We start from the raw sequence: 16,825 nt of genomic DNA, 5'->3' as shown, positions 1-16,825 counted from the left end.
CTGCTGTGGGCCAGGCTGAGAAGCCATCTCAGGGAACACAGTGATATCACAGCTTTCCATAGACACACTTGGGGAATTTCCCTGGCGGGCCAGTGGTTAGGACTCGGTGCTTTCACTGCCGAGGGCGCAGGTTCAATCCCTGGTCGGGGAACTGAGATCCCACAAGCCACGCAGCGCGGCCAAAAAACAAAAAAAACACACACTTGAAATTCTGTTTCCTGAGTCACAACTGAGGTCTCCCCCACCTTAATATAAGTTCAAGATACAGCACTTAAGATACAGTTGAGATACAGCTCCACTGGAAATCCTAGATCACTTGAGATTTTGTGTATTGGCTAACCCAAAACTGTCAGCCACGTACAAGGGAGGTACCCCTTCCTCCCTTAAAAGTTTCATTTGGTTGACAGTACACAGAATACCAAGCCTGTTTTCTAGCTGGAAAGGCGGCATCATATACATATGTTGATGGAAGGGAAACAAGTCTGTGGGCCACAGACAATTTTGGGGTGTGTGTTAAGCTAACTTGTGTGTGTCACCGTTGCCATAACACATTCAGTGTGCGGGGGGTGTCCTAGGCACTGGGCATGTGGGTGCAGAGGGCCCGGGGCTGGGCTAGGAATCCAGAGACCCGGGTTCTAGCTTGAGCTGAGCCACTCGCTAGTGCTGTGGCCTGGGGAAGCCAATCTGAGCTTCCGTTCTCTCATTTGACGTAAAAACCGTAGTTGCCTGTTGCATAGGATTATGGTGAGAATTAAGTGAACGATGTGTGAGCAGAGACAGCTTGTACAGAAACTAAAGCCCTGTACAAATGTAAGATACTGAGGAAGTAAACAAGCCCTACATCCAAGAGTGAAGAAAACCAACATTTTTATCATCAACCAGACGGCTTATTTGTGTCTTTGTTTGGCTCTTCCTACATCAAATACGTTTTGTTGTTGTTGTTGTTTTTAATTTTATTTTTTTAATTGAAGTGTAGTTGATTTACAATGTTGTGTTAATTTCTGCTGTGCAGCAAAGTGGCTCAGTTACACACATATATACATTCTTTTTTATATTCTTTTCCATTATGGTTTATCACGGGATATTGTATATAGTTCCCTGTGCTATACAGTAGGGCCTTTTGTTTTTGTTTTTTATTTTAGCCTCTGGGACAAAAGAGAAAGCAGACCCAGTTTCCCCTCCCAGGTTCAACACACACTTTTCTGGCAGGCTCGCTGTTTCTAATCGAGGGGCCAGCCGTGTCCAGCAGGCTGACATGAGAACTGGCAGCACAAAGGCACTTTAAACGTTCATCGGCAACACATCACCGAATGCACTGTGAAGGCCTGGTGTAGTTACAGTCCCGGATGAACACTCTCTTATTCATTTACTATATGTATTAAACTTGGATGCTTTCATGCCACATCCACAGAGTTGAGTTGTGACAGAGACCATATGGCCCACATAAGCAAAAATATTCTCTGCCCCTTAGCAGGAAAAGTCAGTGGAGCCGTGCCCTCGATCGTATAACCACAAACGTCCAGTAAAGATCAGAAAAGCACTCCAGCACGCTTTTGCTCTCCAAGCCCTACAGAGAGGATCTCTTGTGTGATCCAGTCACAGATGAACGCTAGAACCCGGGTCTCTGGATTCCTAGCCCAGCCCCGGGCCCTCTGCACCCACATGCCCAGTGCCTAGGACGCCCCCTGCTCACTGAACGTGTTATGGCAACGGTGACACACACACGTTAGCTTAACTCACTCCCCGAAATTATCTGTGGCCCACAGACTTGTTTTCCTTCTGTCATCTGGTGTAGAGACAGTCACAGATGAATGCTGGAGTGCAAGACTTAAAATTCCAGCCGTTCACATTGTCTCATCACATTCTGCTCACGCCTCAAATAATACTGTGGGATTAGTTACTCCTGCCATCGCTGGTCAACCAGCATTGCTGACAGGGCCAGAAGTGGTGGAACTGAGGATCAAAAACATTTTGCAGACACGAAATTCTGTGAAATATGTAATATATTATTATATACTCTATTATTACAATATATATATTATGAACACAGTAATATATTAATACACATTAATATATTAACTAGAGTATTATATAAGATTTCTCCCTAACATAACTAGCAATGCCCTAGAGCAGGGGTTGACAGCTACAGACCCACAGGCCAAATCTGGCCCACTGTTTGTAAATAAAGTTTTATTGGCACACTCATTCATTTACAATATGTATTAAACTTGGATGCTTTCATGCCACATCCACAGAGTTGAGTTGTGACAGAGACCATATGGCCCATATAACCAAAAATAATTATTCTCTGCTCCTTAGCAGGAAAAGTCAGTGGAGCCCTGCCCTCGATTATATAACCACAATCTTCCAGTATAGATCAAAAAAACGCACTCCAGCACGCCTTTGCTCTCCAAGCCCTACAGAGAGGACCTCTTGTGTGTATGTGCTGTGTCCTGGGCTCTTCTGTCAAGACACTGACTCATTGGATTGTTACTGTGTGTTTGCTTGTTCCCTTCCCTGCAGACTGGGAGCTCCTTGAGGGCAGGGCCTGGGGTTTATTCCCATGTCCATCCCCACTCCAGCCCAGGAGGGGCTTCCTAAGTCAAGGTTAAGGGGATGCAGTCCCTCATTACCTTCTCAGAGGCTGGAATCTGCTCAGGGAGACAGACCAGGAACAGCCTTAGAGTCTCAGCATCAGTGTGATGAGAGTCACAGGGCGGGCGAGCCCAGAGCATCCTGGGAGCTCTTGGAGGGCCCGAGAAGCACATGCCTGAGCTGATTCTTGAAGGATTCACCGGGCAGGAGGCGGGGGTGGGCAGGGAGTCACACAATGAACGGCGCATGGAAAGGCCCACAGGAGAGGGGCAGCAGACGTGGTTCAGTTTGGCTGAAGTGTGGCTCTCGGCAATGTCTGGGCATCGCTTTGGGTGGCGGTTGCCGCAGAGATGATGGCAGCGCTGGTCTGGCTGGATGCTGTGGTGGCTGGAGTCTAGCCAGCGTGGAAGCAGCTGCAACTCTGCCACTTACAACTCTATAAACATGGGAGTTTACTCCAGTTCATAGCTTCTCATCAGCAATTTCCCAAAGATAGAGCAGTATTTCCCAGTCTTGGGATCTGAGTTACACAGTCAAAAGGCCATGTTTCATGCCAAACACTAGCACGTAATTAAAAGGAAACATACAGATGTTGGTAAATGTGCCCTGTGATCTTTGGTCCCCCAAATCTTTGACCCAGACTCAGTGTGGATAATCAAGAAGCTGGTGATGATAAAGAGGACAAATTTAAGAAACACTTGAAATTTCTTAAAACAAATATCAGCGCTGTCCATCGAGTGATGAATGGATAAACAAAATGTGGTGTAGCCATGCAATAGTATATTATTCAGCCACAAAAACGAACAAAGTACTGGGACTTCCCTGGCGGTCCCAGTGGTTAAGACTCTGAGCTTCCACTGCAGGGGACGCGGCTTCGATCTCTGGTCAGGGAACTAAGATCCCACATGCCGCGTGGTGCAGCCAAAAAAATAAAAAAATAAAAAATCTTAGGGCTTCCCTGGTGGCGCAGTGGTTGAGAGTCCGCCTGCCGATGCAGGGGACACGGGTTCGTGCCCCGGGCCGGGAAGATCCCACATGCCGCGGAGCGGCTGGGCCCGTGGGCTGTGGCCGCTGCGCCTGCGCGTCCTGAGCCTGTGCTCCGCAACGGGAGAGGCCACAACAGTGAGAGGCCCGCGTACCGCACACACACACAAACAAAATCTTAAAAAAATAAAATAATGAAGTCCTATTACATGGCTACAACATGGATGAACCTTGAAAACGTTCTGCTGAGTGAACGCAGCCGGACCTGAAAGGTTGCATATTGTACGATTCCATTTATGTGAAATAATCAGAATATAGGTAAATCCATAGAGACAGATGCAGACTGGCGGTTGCCAGGGGCTGGGATGAAGGAGGAAGTGGAGACAACCATTTAATAGGTCTGGGGTTTCCTTTTGAGGTGAGGAAATGCGTTGGTGCCAGAGGAAGGAGGCGGTCACTCAGCGTTGTGACTGTACTGATGCTACTGCATTGTTCACTGTAAAGTGGTTGATTTGGGGACTTCCCTGGCGGTCCAGTGGTTAGGACCCGGTGCTTTCACTGCCGAGGGCCTGGGGTCGATCCCTGGTTGGGGAACTTAGATCCCACAAGCCGCGGGGTGCTGCCAGAAAGAAAAAAAAAAAAGGTTGATTTTATGTTATGTCAGTTTGCCTCAGTTTTTCAAAACTGAAAAAAAAAATGGCCTAGGAAGGAAAAGAAAATGTAGATATACTCTTCTTGACCGTTAAATTCACTAAATAATAATGATGTTTAAATTTTTTTTAATTAATAAAACATTTGGGATTAACATATACACACTACTATATATAAAATAGACCATCAACAAGGACCTACTGTATAGCACAGGGAACTCTACTCAATACTCTGTAATAACCTGTATGGGAAAAGAATCTGAAGAAGAATGGACATATGTATATGTATAATTTAAACACTTAGCTGTACACCTGAAACTAACAACATTGTAAATCAACTATTCTCCAATATAAAATAAAAATTAAATTAAAAAATTTTAAAAAATAAGCTATAAGGATATATGGTACAGCATAGGGAGCATAGCCAATATTTTATAATAACTTTAAATGGAGTATAATCTATAAAAATTTTGAATCACTATGTTGTACACCTGAAACTAATATAACATTGTAAATCAACTATACTTCAATAAAAATAAACATTTTTTTAAATTAATGAAACAAAACTCAGTAGTGAACAGGCAGCTCCTGAGGTTCTGAGTTGGATATGGGGACTTGAGCTGATGACCCCCCTTTTGCTCGCCTCTCTAACAGAAGTGGAGAAAACCCGATGCCAGCATGAACGAGAACACATCCTCGGGGCGGTGGACCCCCAGCGCCCCCGGCCTCCGGGACTGTTTGTTCCCGAGTGTGATGAGCACGGATACTACGCGCCCACCCAGTGCCACGGCAGCACTGGCTACTGCTGGTGTGTGGACCGCGACGGCCGCGAGGTGGAGGGCACCAGGACCATGCCCGGGATGAGGCCACCGTGTAAGTCAGAGGACAGTGCTGGAGACCGGAAGTCTCAGCACCTGCGAGCATCGCCGGGGACGCTTGCCGGGGACCCTTGCCAAAGGTGCACTTGGCACTTTCTGCCTGCCCTAAATCCTGACCTGCACCACTGGCTCGAAGCCCGTCCCCCCCTCCCTTTCTCCCCTCTGCAGCCCCCTTTTCCATCTCCCCATCATTGCCCACCCCACCATCTCTCTCCCCACTTTCCCTCTCCTCCCTCTTAGCCTTTCCTCCTCTTGTTTTGTGCAAACCTGTTCTGTGCAAATGATGGGCAGGACCCGCTGCATTGAGGCTGCAATTGGTAGCAGAGAGGGTGTGTGCTCCGGGGTCCCCGTGGTAAACCTTGCAGTGGGTGGCCCAGCATTCCAGCGGCTCTGCGCCGGCACACAGCGCAGGGATGGGAGAGACCAACCGGAGCCCCTCCCCAGGCACGGAGGGGCTTTACTCAGGCGGTTCTCTTCCTGGGACACTTGCCTCTTTCACAGTTGCTCCTGGCCTTTAGGTACTCGGTCCATTTAGAACGCCAGGAGCAAACAGCCGCAAAGGGTTCTGCAAGATAGTTCTGCAACGGTCCATGACTGTGGGAAGGCGCCGAGCTGGGGGCCAGGCTGTGTGACCCTGGACAGATACTTGCCTGAGTCTTAGCGTCCTCGGCCTCAACATCGGATTCAAGCAAAATAATCTCTAGGGTGCTTCTCAGCTCTGAAATTCTGTCCCAGGCATAGAAAATGGTAATTGTCACAAATTACCAAAATCTAACACAATCAATCCTTGCCTCTCCATTCTCCATTTAGCTAATAATCATAAACTGATCCCCTACCAGATAGTTTCCCAAAGCTGCTAAGAGGCTGCTGAGTAAGCAGTGATAACTTACAGGGACTTCCCTGGCAGTCCAGTGGTTAAGACTCCACGCTTCCAATGCGGGGGGGCGTGGGTTCAATCCCTGGTCGGGGAACTAAGATCCCACGTGCTGCGAGGGGCGGCCAAAAAAAAGGAAGTGACAAGTGATCACTCACAATCTTCATTACGCCAGCCAGCCAGCATTAACTGAGTGTCAGATTGGTGTGGTCCGTGCTGGCAGCCCAGAGGGAAGCCCCAGTGCCAGCCCCAGAACCTCAGAGGACAGGTAAACAGGTGCAGGGTAGGGAAAGGAACCTTAAGAGAGAATAGGTGGGCCAGGAAGCACAGTGGCTTGGGGGGTTGCGGGCTAGCCCAGGAAGGCTTTGCAGAGCAGTACTGTGAGAACCAAGGTTTTGAGCAGGGTCAGGAGTCAGCTGCGCTGGGGAGAAGGGGTTGACGAGACCCGTGGTCCAGGCAGCAGGAACAGGCGGAGAGGCAGGAAAGAAACCCCCAGGGGTCTGTGTCCTGTGGGAGGGGAGCAGAATGGAGGTAAGGACATCAGGTGCCCCGCTGAGGGGTCTGGATTGGTCCTGAGGGAGCCCAGGAAGGGTTTCGAGCAGGCGCTGATGTGACCAGGTTTCAGTTTTAGAAGAGCTGAAAGGGAGGAGTGAGGCCCTGGTGGTGGGGAGGTGGGTGCAATTAATTAATTGCAGTATTTCTAATTAATCCAGGTGAGAAATGGCGAGGGTCTGACCTGAGATGCTGGCAGTGAGTTTGGAGGGATAGATTCCAGAGATATTAAAAAGGTCCACCAGATTGGTTTATATCATTGATTGGGTATAACAGGCAAGATGGACAAGAGAAAAGCATGGAAAATGAGCTCGGTGATGACCTGGTCCCGTTCTCTCACTTCAGAGAGCAGGAAACGAGCCCAGGAAGGTCCACGACGTGTCCGCACAGCGAGTGTCAGGGCCAGGTCTGGGGCCCAGGTTTCCCGACAGCCACTGCATGTTCCTTACCTGCAGTACAGGCTGCCTGTCCCCTCCTGGGACATTCTCTTGTCAGGTGAGCCAGGAGCTGTGCTGGGTCACCAGGTCAGCAGGTAGGAGGCAAGGCCGAGTCTGAGGGAGGATTAGCCCTGCCCATCACTTCGTTCTGGAAAGCCCAGAAGGCCTATGTTCCCGTTTGTGGCGTCTGAGACCCTCCCACCCCCGTGGGATGGGTTGAGTGGGGCTAGTCCGCTCAGATGGTCTCCTCGAGCATGAAAATACTCAGCAGCTTCCTGCTGGGGTGCGAGCTCCCTGTGGCCAGGGTTTCAGGGTTGCCGCTGTTGCATTGTTTTTGTTCACTGCTGCAGCCCGTGTGCAGAGCAGGGCACCGATAGCCAGGTTAGTTCCATTAAGGGGGAGACTGAGCCATTGTTTTTTTCCAATCGACCTTTAATGTTAAACTCTGGCCCTGCATCATCTTCATCACAAATGCCCTTTGATTGACTGAGGTCTTTCTGCTCCTTGTGCTTTCGGATATTAAATGTGCACGTGTGACGGTGCAGTTTGTGGTGCCATGAAGGCGACGTGACCCGGTGTGGGTGCGTGTGTGTGAGTCCGTGCACGCGCCCGCACGTGTGCGTTTGTGCATTCCTACTGCACGGGGGCCTTACTCATTGCCATCTCCCACCACCCAGGTTTGAGTACAGTGGCTCCCCCGGTTCACCACGGACCCTCAGTTCCTACCGCCGTGATCCCCCTGCCACCTGGGACCCACCTACTCTTCGCCCAGACCGGGAAGATAGAGCACCTCCCCCTGGAGGGAAACACCATGACCAAGACGGAAGCCAAGGCGCTGCTTCATGCCCCGGTGAGTGCTGGCCGATGGCGCTTGGTGTCAATTTCTGCTTCAATGGCCTGGAGCAACGGGCGGGGTGCAGTCAGCCCAGGGACCAGGGCTGGACCCCTGGACCCAGGACCTCTTCATTCTGTGTGACCCTGGGTGTCCACCTCTAAATGGGGCCACTGTATTCCTAAGCACCCCCGTGAGGCTCGAGGGTGGGAGCAGAAACAGGAGGCCTTCCAGAGAGACCCCTTTGGTATCTGACCCCTCAGGTGGGCGCATCACGTGAGTTTGCTCTCTTGTCTGCGAGCATCTGCCAGGTTTGAGGTTGCCGTCCCTGCTAAATTAGCAACGTGACTCATCTTTCCGCAGCCGCTCAGCTCAAGATGCGCCTGTCTGCCCAGAGGCAGTAGTAAGTAACCAGAGCTTTTCAAAGCTTCAAAGATGCATTTTGTGAGTCGGGGAATTTTTGTCCGTTAGTTAGAGGTCAGACACTTCTGAGGAGCTTTTCTGTCTGGGATCCTGACCTCCTGCCAGGAAAACAAACCTGAGACCTGGTGGAGGCTTCTGGCTGTGGACTCAGGGTTGCCAGGGCAGTGGGGGCTGTCAGGGTCCTCTAAGGAACGAAGAAGTAGCAGCGAGTGGGCTACCAGCTCTTAGAGATGAAAGTCCAGCAGGAATCCTCATTACCCCTCCGTGCTGGTTGCAGAGCCTGCGTAAAGATTCCGGGTAGAAATGTTACTTTCTTCTCATCTTCCTTTCCCTACTCCCCTGTCTTTCCCACCTGCCCTATTTTCTCTTCCTGCCTGGATCTCTACCGCCATACCCCCTCTTCTTTTTGACCAGGGAGGAAACATGATCAAAAAAAGTCTGCAAAATAAAAATGCTTCTTTTTTTAAAAAATTTATGTTATTGAAGTATAGTTGATTTACAACGTTGTGTTAATTTCTGCTCTACAGCAAAGTGATTCAGTTATACATACATATATATATATATATATATATACATTCTTTTTCATGTTCTTTTCCATTATGTTTTATCATAGGATATTGAATATAGTTCCCTGTGCTCTACAGGAGGACCTTGTTTATCCATTGTTGTTTATCCTTTTTGTTTATCCATGTAATTGTTTATGTCTGCTCATCCCAAACTCTCGTTCCTTCACCCCCATCACCTCCCCCTTGGCAATCACAAGTCTGTTCTCTGTCTGTGAGTCTGTTTCTGTTTCATAGATAAGCTCATTTGTGTCATATGTTAGATTCCACATATAAATGATGTCATATGGTATTTGTCTTTCTCTTTCTGACTAACTTACTAGAGGTGATAATCTCTAGATCCATCCATGGTAAAAATGCTTTTCAAAAGCCTCCTGCAAAGCAGCCGTGATTGGATTCATGTTCTTCCCAACACAAAACCCTCTGATGGGTTCCCTTTACCCAGAAAAAAATCCAGTTCTTTCCATGGCCTCCGGCTACCTCTCCCACCCCGTTCCCTACCACTGCCCCCTCACTCACCGGCTGCAGCCTTCTGGCCTTCTAGCTGGTCCTCCACTCACCATTCACACTCCCACCTCAGGGCCTTTGCACTTGCTGTCCCCCTGCCTGGAGTTCTCTCATTCCAGACACTAGCACGGTTCACTGCTGCATGTCACTTGAATTTCTACTGGCACATCAGCTCTTAGAGAAACCTGTCCTGGCTGCCCTATCCAGACTGCAGCCTCCACCTACCCTGCTTTGTCTTTCATCAGATACCCAGCACTACTCAAAACATTGTATATCAGGGTACATGTTCTATGTCTGACGTATCTCTTCCCACCAAGAATATAAGCACAGCAAGATCAGAAATTGTCCGTCTATTTCATGGAGGTGTTTGTTTCACAGGGGTATTTGCAGATCCCAAACAGTGCTTGGCACTTGAAAAATATTTGCTGAACAAATGTGTAAGTGATCTTTGTGATTTCCTGTTGCCTCACTGAAGCACAAATCCCTCAAGGGGTAATCATCATTCTTCCTCGTATCCACTAGCACACACTCCCGGGTAGTGGGAGTGGGTTAAATTCCGTGTGAAAGTCGTTTTCCCCCAAGACCAAGGGGAGAGGCTTAAATGCCAAATGAGGCTATGAAAAGCAGGAAATTGAGATGGGATCAGTGGAGGGAGAGTGCTGAAACAACCTTATAAATATTCACTGTGTCCTTCCTATCTATGTATCATCTATCTGTCTGTCCTTCTATGTATGTATGTATGTATGTATGTATCTAACTATCTTTACCATCTAGCTATTTTAACTGTAGCTAATGCCACTGTGGCATTAAGTACAACCATCATCACCATCTATCTCCGGAACCTTTTTCATCATCCCAAACTGAAACTCTGGATCCATTCAGTAAAAACTCCCTCCTCCCCTGCCAGCCCTTTGCATCCCCTTCTACTTTCTATCTCTATGAATTTGCCTGTTCTAGGGACCTCCTATAAGTGGAATCATACAGTATTTGCCCTTTTGTAACTGGTTTACTTTATTTAGTATAATATCTTCAAATTTCATCCATGTTGTAGCACGTGTCAGAATTTCCTTCCTTTTTAAGGCTGAATTATATTCCATTATATGGATGTATCACATTTTGTTTATCCATTCATCCATCACTGGAGAACTTGGGCTGCTTCCACCTTTTGGCTATTGTGAATAGTGTTGCTATGTACATGGATTTACAAACATCTGTTCAAGTCCTTGCTTTCACTTCTTTTGTATATAGACAAGACCTGGAATTACATGGTAATTCCATTTTTAATTTTTTGAGGAACCACTGTACGGTTTTCCTTAGCACTGCACCATTTTGCATTCCCACCACCAGAGCACAAAGGTTCCAATTTCCCTTCTACCTTGTCAACACTTATTATTTTCTGTTTTTTAATTGTAGCCATCCTAATATATGTAAAGTGGTATCTCATTGTGGTTTTGATTTGCATTTCTCTAATGATTAGTGATGTTAGCATCTTGTCATATACTTACGGACAATTTATATATCTTTGGAAAAATGTCTATTCATATCCTTTGCCCATTTTGTAATTGGGTTGTTTTGTTCTTATTGTTACTGAGTTGTACGAGTTCTTTATATATTCTATCAACCCCTTATCAGTTACATGATTTGCAACTATTTTATCACCTTCCATGGGTTGGTTGCCTTTTCACTTTGTTGATTGTGTCTTTTACTGAACAAAAGCTTTTAATTTTGATAAGATCCAATTTATCTATTTTTGCTTTGATGTCATATCCAAGAAATCATTGCCAAATCCAATGTTATGAGGCTTTCAACTATGTTTTCTTCTAAGAGTTTTGTATTTTTAGCTCTTACATTTAGACTTTCGCTTCATTTGGAGCTAATTTTTGTATATGGTGTATGGTAAGGATCTCTGTTCCTTTATGACATGAGTTTTGGAGGGCAAGTGTCTGCTGATAATAACCCTGATTCTCCCAGTAAAAGAGCATCCTGCTCTTACACTTCTGTGGTCCCCAGGGCCTCACTTTGCATTTCCATATACATTTTAGAGTAAGCTTATAAGTTTCTACCAAAAAGAAAAGAAAAGGAAAGGAAAGGAAAAAAAAGAAAAGAAAAGAAAAGCCTGCTGGGATTTTGATACGGGTAGCACTGGATCTTTGACTCTATTTAGGGATATCCTAAACTCTATTTTGGATATCTTAGCAATATTAAATCTTATGATCCATTAAACTAACATCTCTTCATTTATTTGGGTCTTCTTTAATTTCACTCTACAATGTTTTATAGTATTCAGTATAGAATCTTGCACATTTTAAAATACTTATTCTTAAATATTTTGCTGCTATTATAAACATTATTATTTTAAAATTCTACTTTTTGCTGGTATGTAGAAATACAATTTTACATTGACCTTGGATCCTGCAACCTTGCTAGATTCAATTTTTAGTTAAAATATTACTATAGGTTTCCCAGGAATTTCTACATAAATAATCATAGTCTTAAAATAGAGTGATTTTACCTCTTCCTTTCCAATATTTATGTCTTTTATTTAATTTTTATGATTTTCAGTTGGGCAAAGATTTCTTAGATGATATACAGAAAGCATTAGCCATAAAGAAAAATAAAATTGCACTTAATACAAATTTAAAACTTTTGCTCTCCAAAAACATCATTAAGAAAATGAAAAAGTGCTATTTACTGAGAAAAAATATACATACATACGTATATATATGTGTATGACAACAGATTTTTATCTGAAATATATAAAGAACTCCTTCAACTCAATAATTTAATTTTTAAAATGGACAAAAGAGGGACTTCCCTGGCCATCCAGTGGTTAGGACTCCGCATTTCCTCTGCAGGGGGCATGGGTTTGATCCCTAGTTGGAGAACTAAGATCTTGTATGCTGCGTGACACAGCCAAAAAAAAAAAAAAAGACAAAGACTTGAAGACAATTCATTTCAAAAGGTATCTAAATGCCTCTAAGCACAGGAAAGAGTCCCACCATCATCATTCACTAGTAGGTGGACCCCTCTCACCACTGGTCTGCACTTCCAGGATAAAGTCATCATTGGACTGGCCTTCGACTGTGTGGACAAGATGGTTTACTGGACCGACATCAGTCAGCCTTCCATTGGGAGAGCCAGTCTGCATGGTGGAGAGCCAAGCACCATCATTCGACAAGGTGGGCAAGCAAATGTCAGTCTTCCTTTTGGGGTTTTGCTTCTAGCAGCCCACGTGGCTCTTGGGAGAGAGTGGAGGGGTGCGGTGTATGGTTGTTTGCAGGATATGGTAATCTGAGAGGGGCTGTGTTCTCAACCTCATACATCGCCCTTTCCAGCCTTCTCTGAAGAGTCCTCTGAGGACTCATCACTAAATCAGGAACATCTTAGCTGGGATTTGTTGCTAGCCTAAGGAGAGTAAAATTAAAACGGTGTAAATGCCCATGCCTGTCTCGGAAAGCTTCTGTAGCCAGTTTTAAGGAATAATAAAGGCCAAACCCAACCATCCAGTTTGGATATACATTTCACCCTCTGGCTGCTGAGCCTAGAACCGATTCTCAGACTGTCTGCCCCGGGGCGGGGGGGGGGTCCATCAGGCAATAAGCAGATAGATCGTAAAGATGGAAGGATCACGAGCATATTGGCAAATATTGTCCCTGAGAAGTGAGTCTATTCACAAGACGGTTTTCCAGTTGAAGGGTTGTCACTTCAACCTGTAATCTCATGGTGTGGTGGGTCTCCTGTCTTCTACCTCACCCCCACTGGACCTTGCTCAGATTGCCAGAAGAGTACAGAAAATCAGGCTGAACTCTTACAGACATTTCTGTTTTTGTTGCCTCACTGATGATAAAGCACATGGCACTTTGGCACAGCTTACCCCTCAACATTTAACCTCAGTTCCTTAACTTACGGATGCTGATTTAAGCCGAGGGCTCTATTATGTCAATGCCTACCTTCAACAAGCCAAGGCTATTTTAGGTAGATATGTTGTATCAAGATTCAAGTCCATTATGACAAAAACCCAAGGGCCTGTAAAAATTCTCCTGTACTGAAAAGGTCAAATATTACACATTACGAAGTCTGTGACTCATCAGCTGACTTGCAGATATTTTCAATCAAAAGACATTGTCATGCCAATGATATTTGCTGTGTAAAATCATCTTGTTTCCTCTGCAAAACACTCAAATCAAAGATACATCCTTAAAATATATGAGCCTCTATGGTATTTCTTTTTACTTGGGGCCAAGTGTAGATTTTCTAATTTCCAATTTAACATTTCCCTAGAAATTGGTACTCTGGAAGGGTCCCTGGGGCATGTTTTTCCTTCCTTGGCTCCTTCAGAAGAGATGATGTAGCAGGAATTAAACTGAGGTTGAGTTAAATATGTCTGACTTGGGACATAGACCTCAAATCCTTTTCTGGAATCCAGTATGCTATTTAAATAATGTCTGCTAGTTTTCATGGCTTGCTTTAATGAACAGAAGTTTGAAAATGCCTTTTTGCATCTTATCACTGTTAAAAATGTTGTTGCTATTATCTGTGATTTAACTTCAAAACCCAGTGGAAGAGGGGAGTAGGTCATCGTTTGCTATTTCCTGTTGCTTTTGGAACTGATAATCCAAGAAAGCTTTAAGCTCAGTAAGAAACATTCCAGACAAAAGCCCACTGTGAAAACACAGAATTAAATCAGAATGTGATCTTTGTAGACGAAAGATCCCTAGGGATACATTTTTTTTTTAATTTCAAAAAGAGAGAAAGAAACTTCCACTTACATCTTCATCATGGTATGTGTTGGTACATTCCTAGTGAGTGAAAATGGCAGTGTGTATCTTTTCTTTTTCTTTTCTTCTTAATTTCATAACGTCTGAATCCTGGGTTTCTCTGTCTTTCCTTGAGTTAAAGTCCTAGCCAAATATCTTTGAAAAGTATCACCATCTGTTTCCTTTCAACATAATCAGTGTGGAATATATTGCCCTGACGTCTTCCCATCTTGCCCTGACTCACAGCAAAGGATGAGGTTTTCCAGGCCTTTCCTTTGGCTCCTTATCCCATAAAGTATTTTCCTGGTTGGGGAAGGAGGTATGGTTGCTCTTGGGTTTGACGTCAAGAGCAGGGCTGTTTATAAAGAGACAACGTGACACGGAGTTCCTTCCTGGAACTTGTAAAGAGACGCTCATTGAACAGCCTTCCCTGGTCCCACTGTTCTATGTGTGTCTGAATAGCTCATGCCTCTCAGACAGGATGTACTCATTCCAAATATACCCCGGAATGATTTCTTCTGATATTGTCTGAAAGTTGAAAGGGGCCTTTGGAGTTCAGTCTCACCATCTCTTTGCCTCTAGGGACATGGAAAATATTTTAATACTTTATAAATCTTTACTTTTGGATAGAACAATAAAGAACTTGTTTAAAATTAGAAACTGCTGTTTTTAATTCTTAATAAACTTCCTCTGTTGGGGGTCCTTTGAGGGGGCTTAGACATTGCCGCTTTCACAGTCATGATTGTATTAGGGGTCTAGTGAAAGCCGATGTGGAGGGGGCCGAAGGTCGGGATTGCTCCTCTATTGATGAAAGAACACAGTGCTGCACCTGCCACAACTAAGGAGCCAGCGAGCCACAACTAAGGAGCCCGCCTGCCACAAATAAGACCCGATGCAACCAAATAAATAAGAAATAAAACAGTGCTGGGTTGGTTTCCTCGTTCCAGGCCCCTGGGGCAGGTTAGCTCCATCCTCGGCTCTCCCCCTTCCTGTTTCCACTTCCAGCTGTACTAGATGACCTTCGATTCTATAATCAGCAGAGGGGAAAGAATCCCAGATGACACCAGTAAAACCCTGGTGGGGTTTTAGCTTTTAACTTGATTGTATTTCTAGTCAGGAAACCATTGCAATCTTGAACTCCTGATTGGGTTAGGTGGGTGCTGAAGGTTCCCATTGCAGCCAGCTGAGGCTGTGGCAACCCCTGGCTTGGAAATCAGTTGCTTATAGCCTAGTAGGACTTCTGGGTGCTATTCACAATTCCTGACACCCCTTCTTTGTAATCCTAATACTTGTATCAAAGTAATAACAGCTGTGATTTCTTGCATATATTATTTCTCTGAAATAACCTTTTTTCCCCATTGATGAATAAGGTAAATCTGTCCCGTTCCCATCTTCAGATCTTCTGGTGCCTCCCCTTTGCATAAGGGATAAGCTCTAAGCTCATTAACACGGGCATCCTAATTTCATCTCTGGCCACCCTCCACCCTCGGGGTCTCCAGCCACACAAAATGACATATGGTTTACTTCAGGCCGTGTCTATTCTTCCTTTAGACCTATGTGCTGGTCCCACTACCTGGAAAACCTTTATCCAGGATCTTTGCCTGACAAAGTCCTGTTGTTTCTGCAGGAACCAGCTTTAGGAGGTGTTATCTCCCCCAGGAATCCTTCCCTGGGGTCCCCACGCTGAGTCCAGTGTCCCTCTCCTTCATGTTCCCACAGAACCTGGAACTCGGTCTGAACTGTGATTGGCTGTGGGCTTCTTCTTGAAGGCAGGGCCACAGCTTCAGCATCTTTATGGGCCTGGCTCCCAATGTAGTGCACAGGGTGGATGTCCATCGAGGGAATGAGTAGCATTTTTCAATTTGTCACTAAGTGTTACTTATCTTAAACAACAAGCATTGAACACTCCCATTTGTTATTTCAAGGCGCAAGGATTGGATGCCAGGTGAAATAGCACTGAGTAATCAGAAAAACCTCATCTGACTTGCTTTAAAAAAAATCAGGAGTGTTTGGTGTTTGCTTCTAGATCTTGGAAGCCCAGAAGGCATTGCTCTTGACCATCTTGGCCGCAACATCTTCTGGACGGATTCTCACCTGGATCGGATAGAAGTTGCAAAGCTGGATGGGACCCAGCGCCGGGTGCTGTTTGAGACTGATTTGGTGAATCCCAGAGGCATCGTGACGGATTCCGTGAGAGGGTATCTTTGTGTAAATCTGTGTGTGCGTCTCTCCTATTTGCATCTGCCCTTTTGGATTTTCTCAAATGTTAGGCTATAACTCCAGCATTGCTCTCCTGAAATGAATGAGTTTAGGATGAGTGAGTCTACAGTCGGTGGCTTACAGATATCCATGGCGAAATGGCAGTATGTTTACGTGTGATCGTGGACTTGATACCGTGTTCCACTTTCCAATCTTTTACCAAGAGCCTTTGTAAGTTGACAGCTCAGAAATTGGATATTTCCACTTGGGTTGAATGGGAATCAACACCTGACTTGTATCGATCCCAGAAGAGTATCAAGGTAGCATAAATGTCCCCCTGGGGCTCCTTCCTGGGGGCCAACCCAGCATGAACACCTTGGAGTCCCTCCCTATGGGTTTTGTCAGCGTATCAGTGCTTCTTCTCCCTTTCCCTTACTGCAAGCTCTACATCTTACACACCGGGCCCGTGTCTCCTTGACGCTTTGACTCTTTCCCTTTGAGACCACACCTCTTGTTCTGTGGCCGCTCAGCCACCTGCCTGACAGCAGGTGCCTTGACCACTGCCTCTGCCAGC

General features: G+C 45.7%; 1 protein-coding gene and 1 long non-coding RNA gene across 3 annotated transcripts in view; both read left to right on the top strand.

Annotated features, from left to right (window-relative positions):
• LOC125961122 (uncharacterized) overlaps positions 1 to 16,825 on the top strand; it is a 136,964-nt gene that overhangs the window by 76,966 nt on the left and 43,173 nt on the right. The window lies entirely within an intron of this gene.
• The window catches only part of NID1 (nidogen 1), a 94,415-nt gene that overhangs the window by 69,025 nt on the left and 8,565 nt on the right, over positions 1 to 16,825 (top strand). For both annotated transcript variants that reach the window (XM_033431280.2, XM_004271552.3), the window contains exons 13-16: positions 4,884 to 5,102; positions 7,648 to 7,820; positions 12,348 to 12,474; positions 16,079 to 16,250. In XM_033431280.2, coding sequence (XP_033287171.1) covers positions 4,884 to 5,102; positions 7,648 to 7,820; positions 12,348 to 12,474; positions 16,079 to 16,250 — 691 coding nt within the window. The remainder of the gene's footprint in view (positions 1 to 4,883; positions 5,103 to 7,647; positions 7,821 to 12,347; positions 12,475 to 16,078; positions 16,251 to 16,825) is intronic.

The sequence above is a fragment of the Orcinus orca genome, chromosome 14, assembly GCF_937001465.1.
Source record: "Orcinus orca chromosome 14, mOrcOrc1.1, whole genome shotgun sequence".
In the NCBI taxonomy this organism is placed as follows: domain Eukaryota; kingdom Metazoa; phylum Chordata; class Mammalia; order Artiodactyla; family Delphinidae; genus Orcinus; species Orcinus orca.
This window is presented reverse-complemented; position numbering and strand designations above follow the sequence as displayed.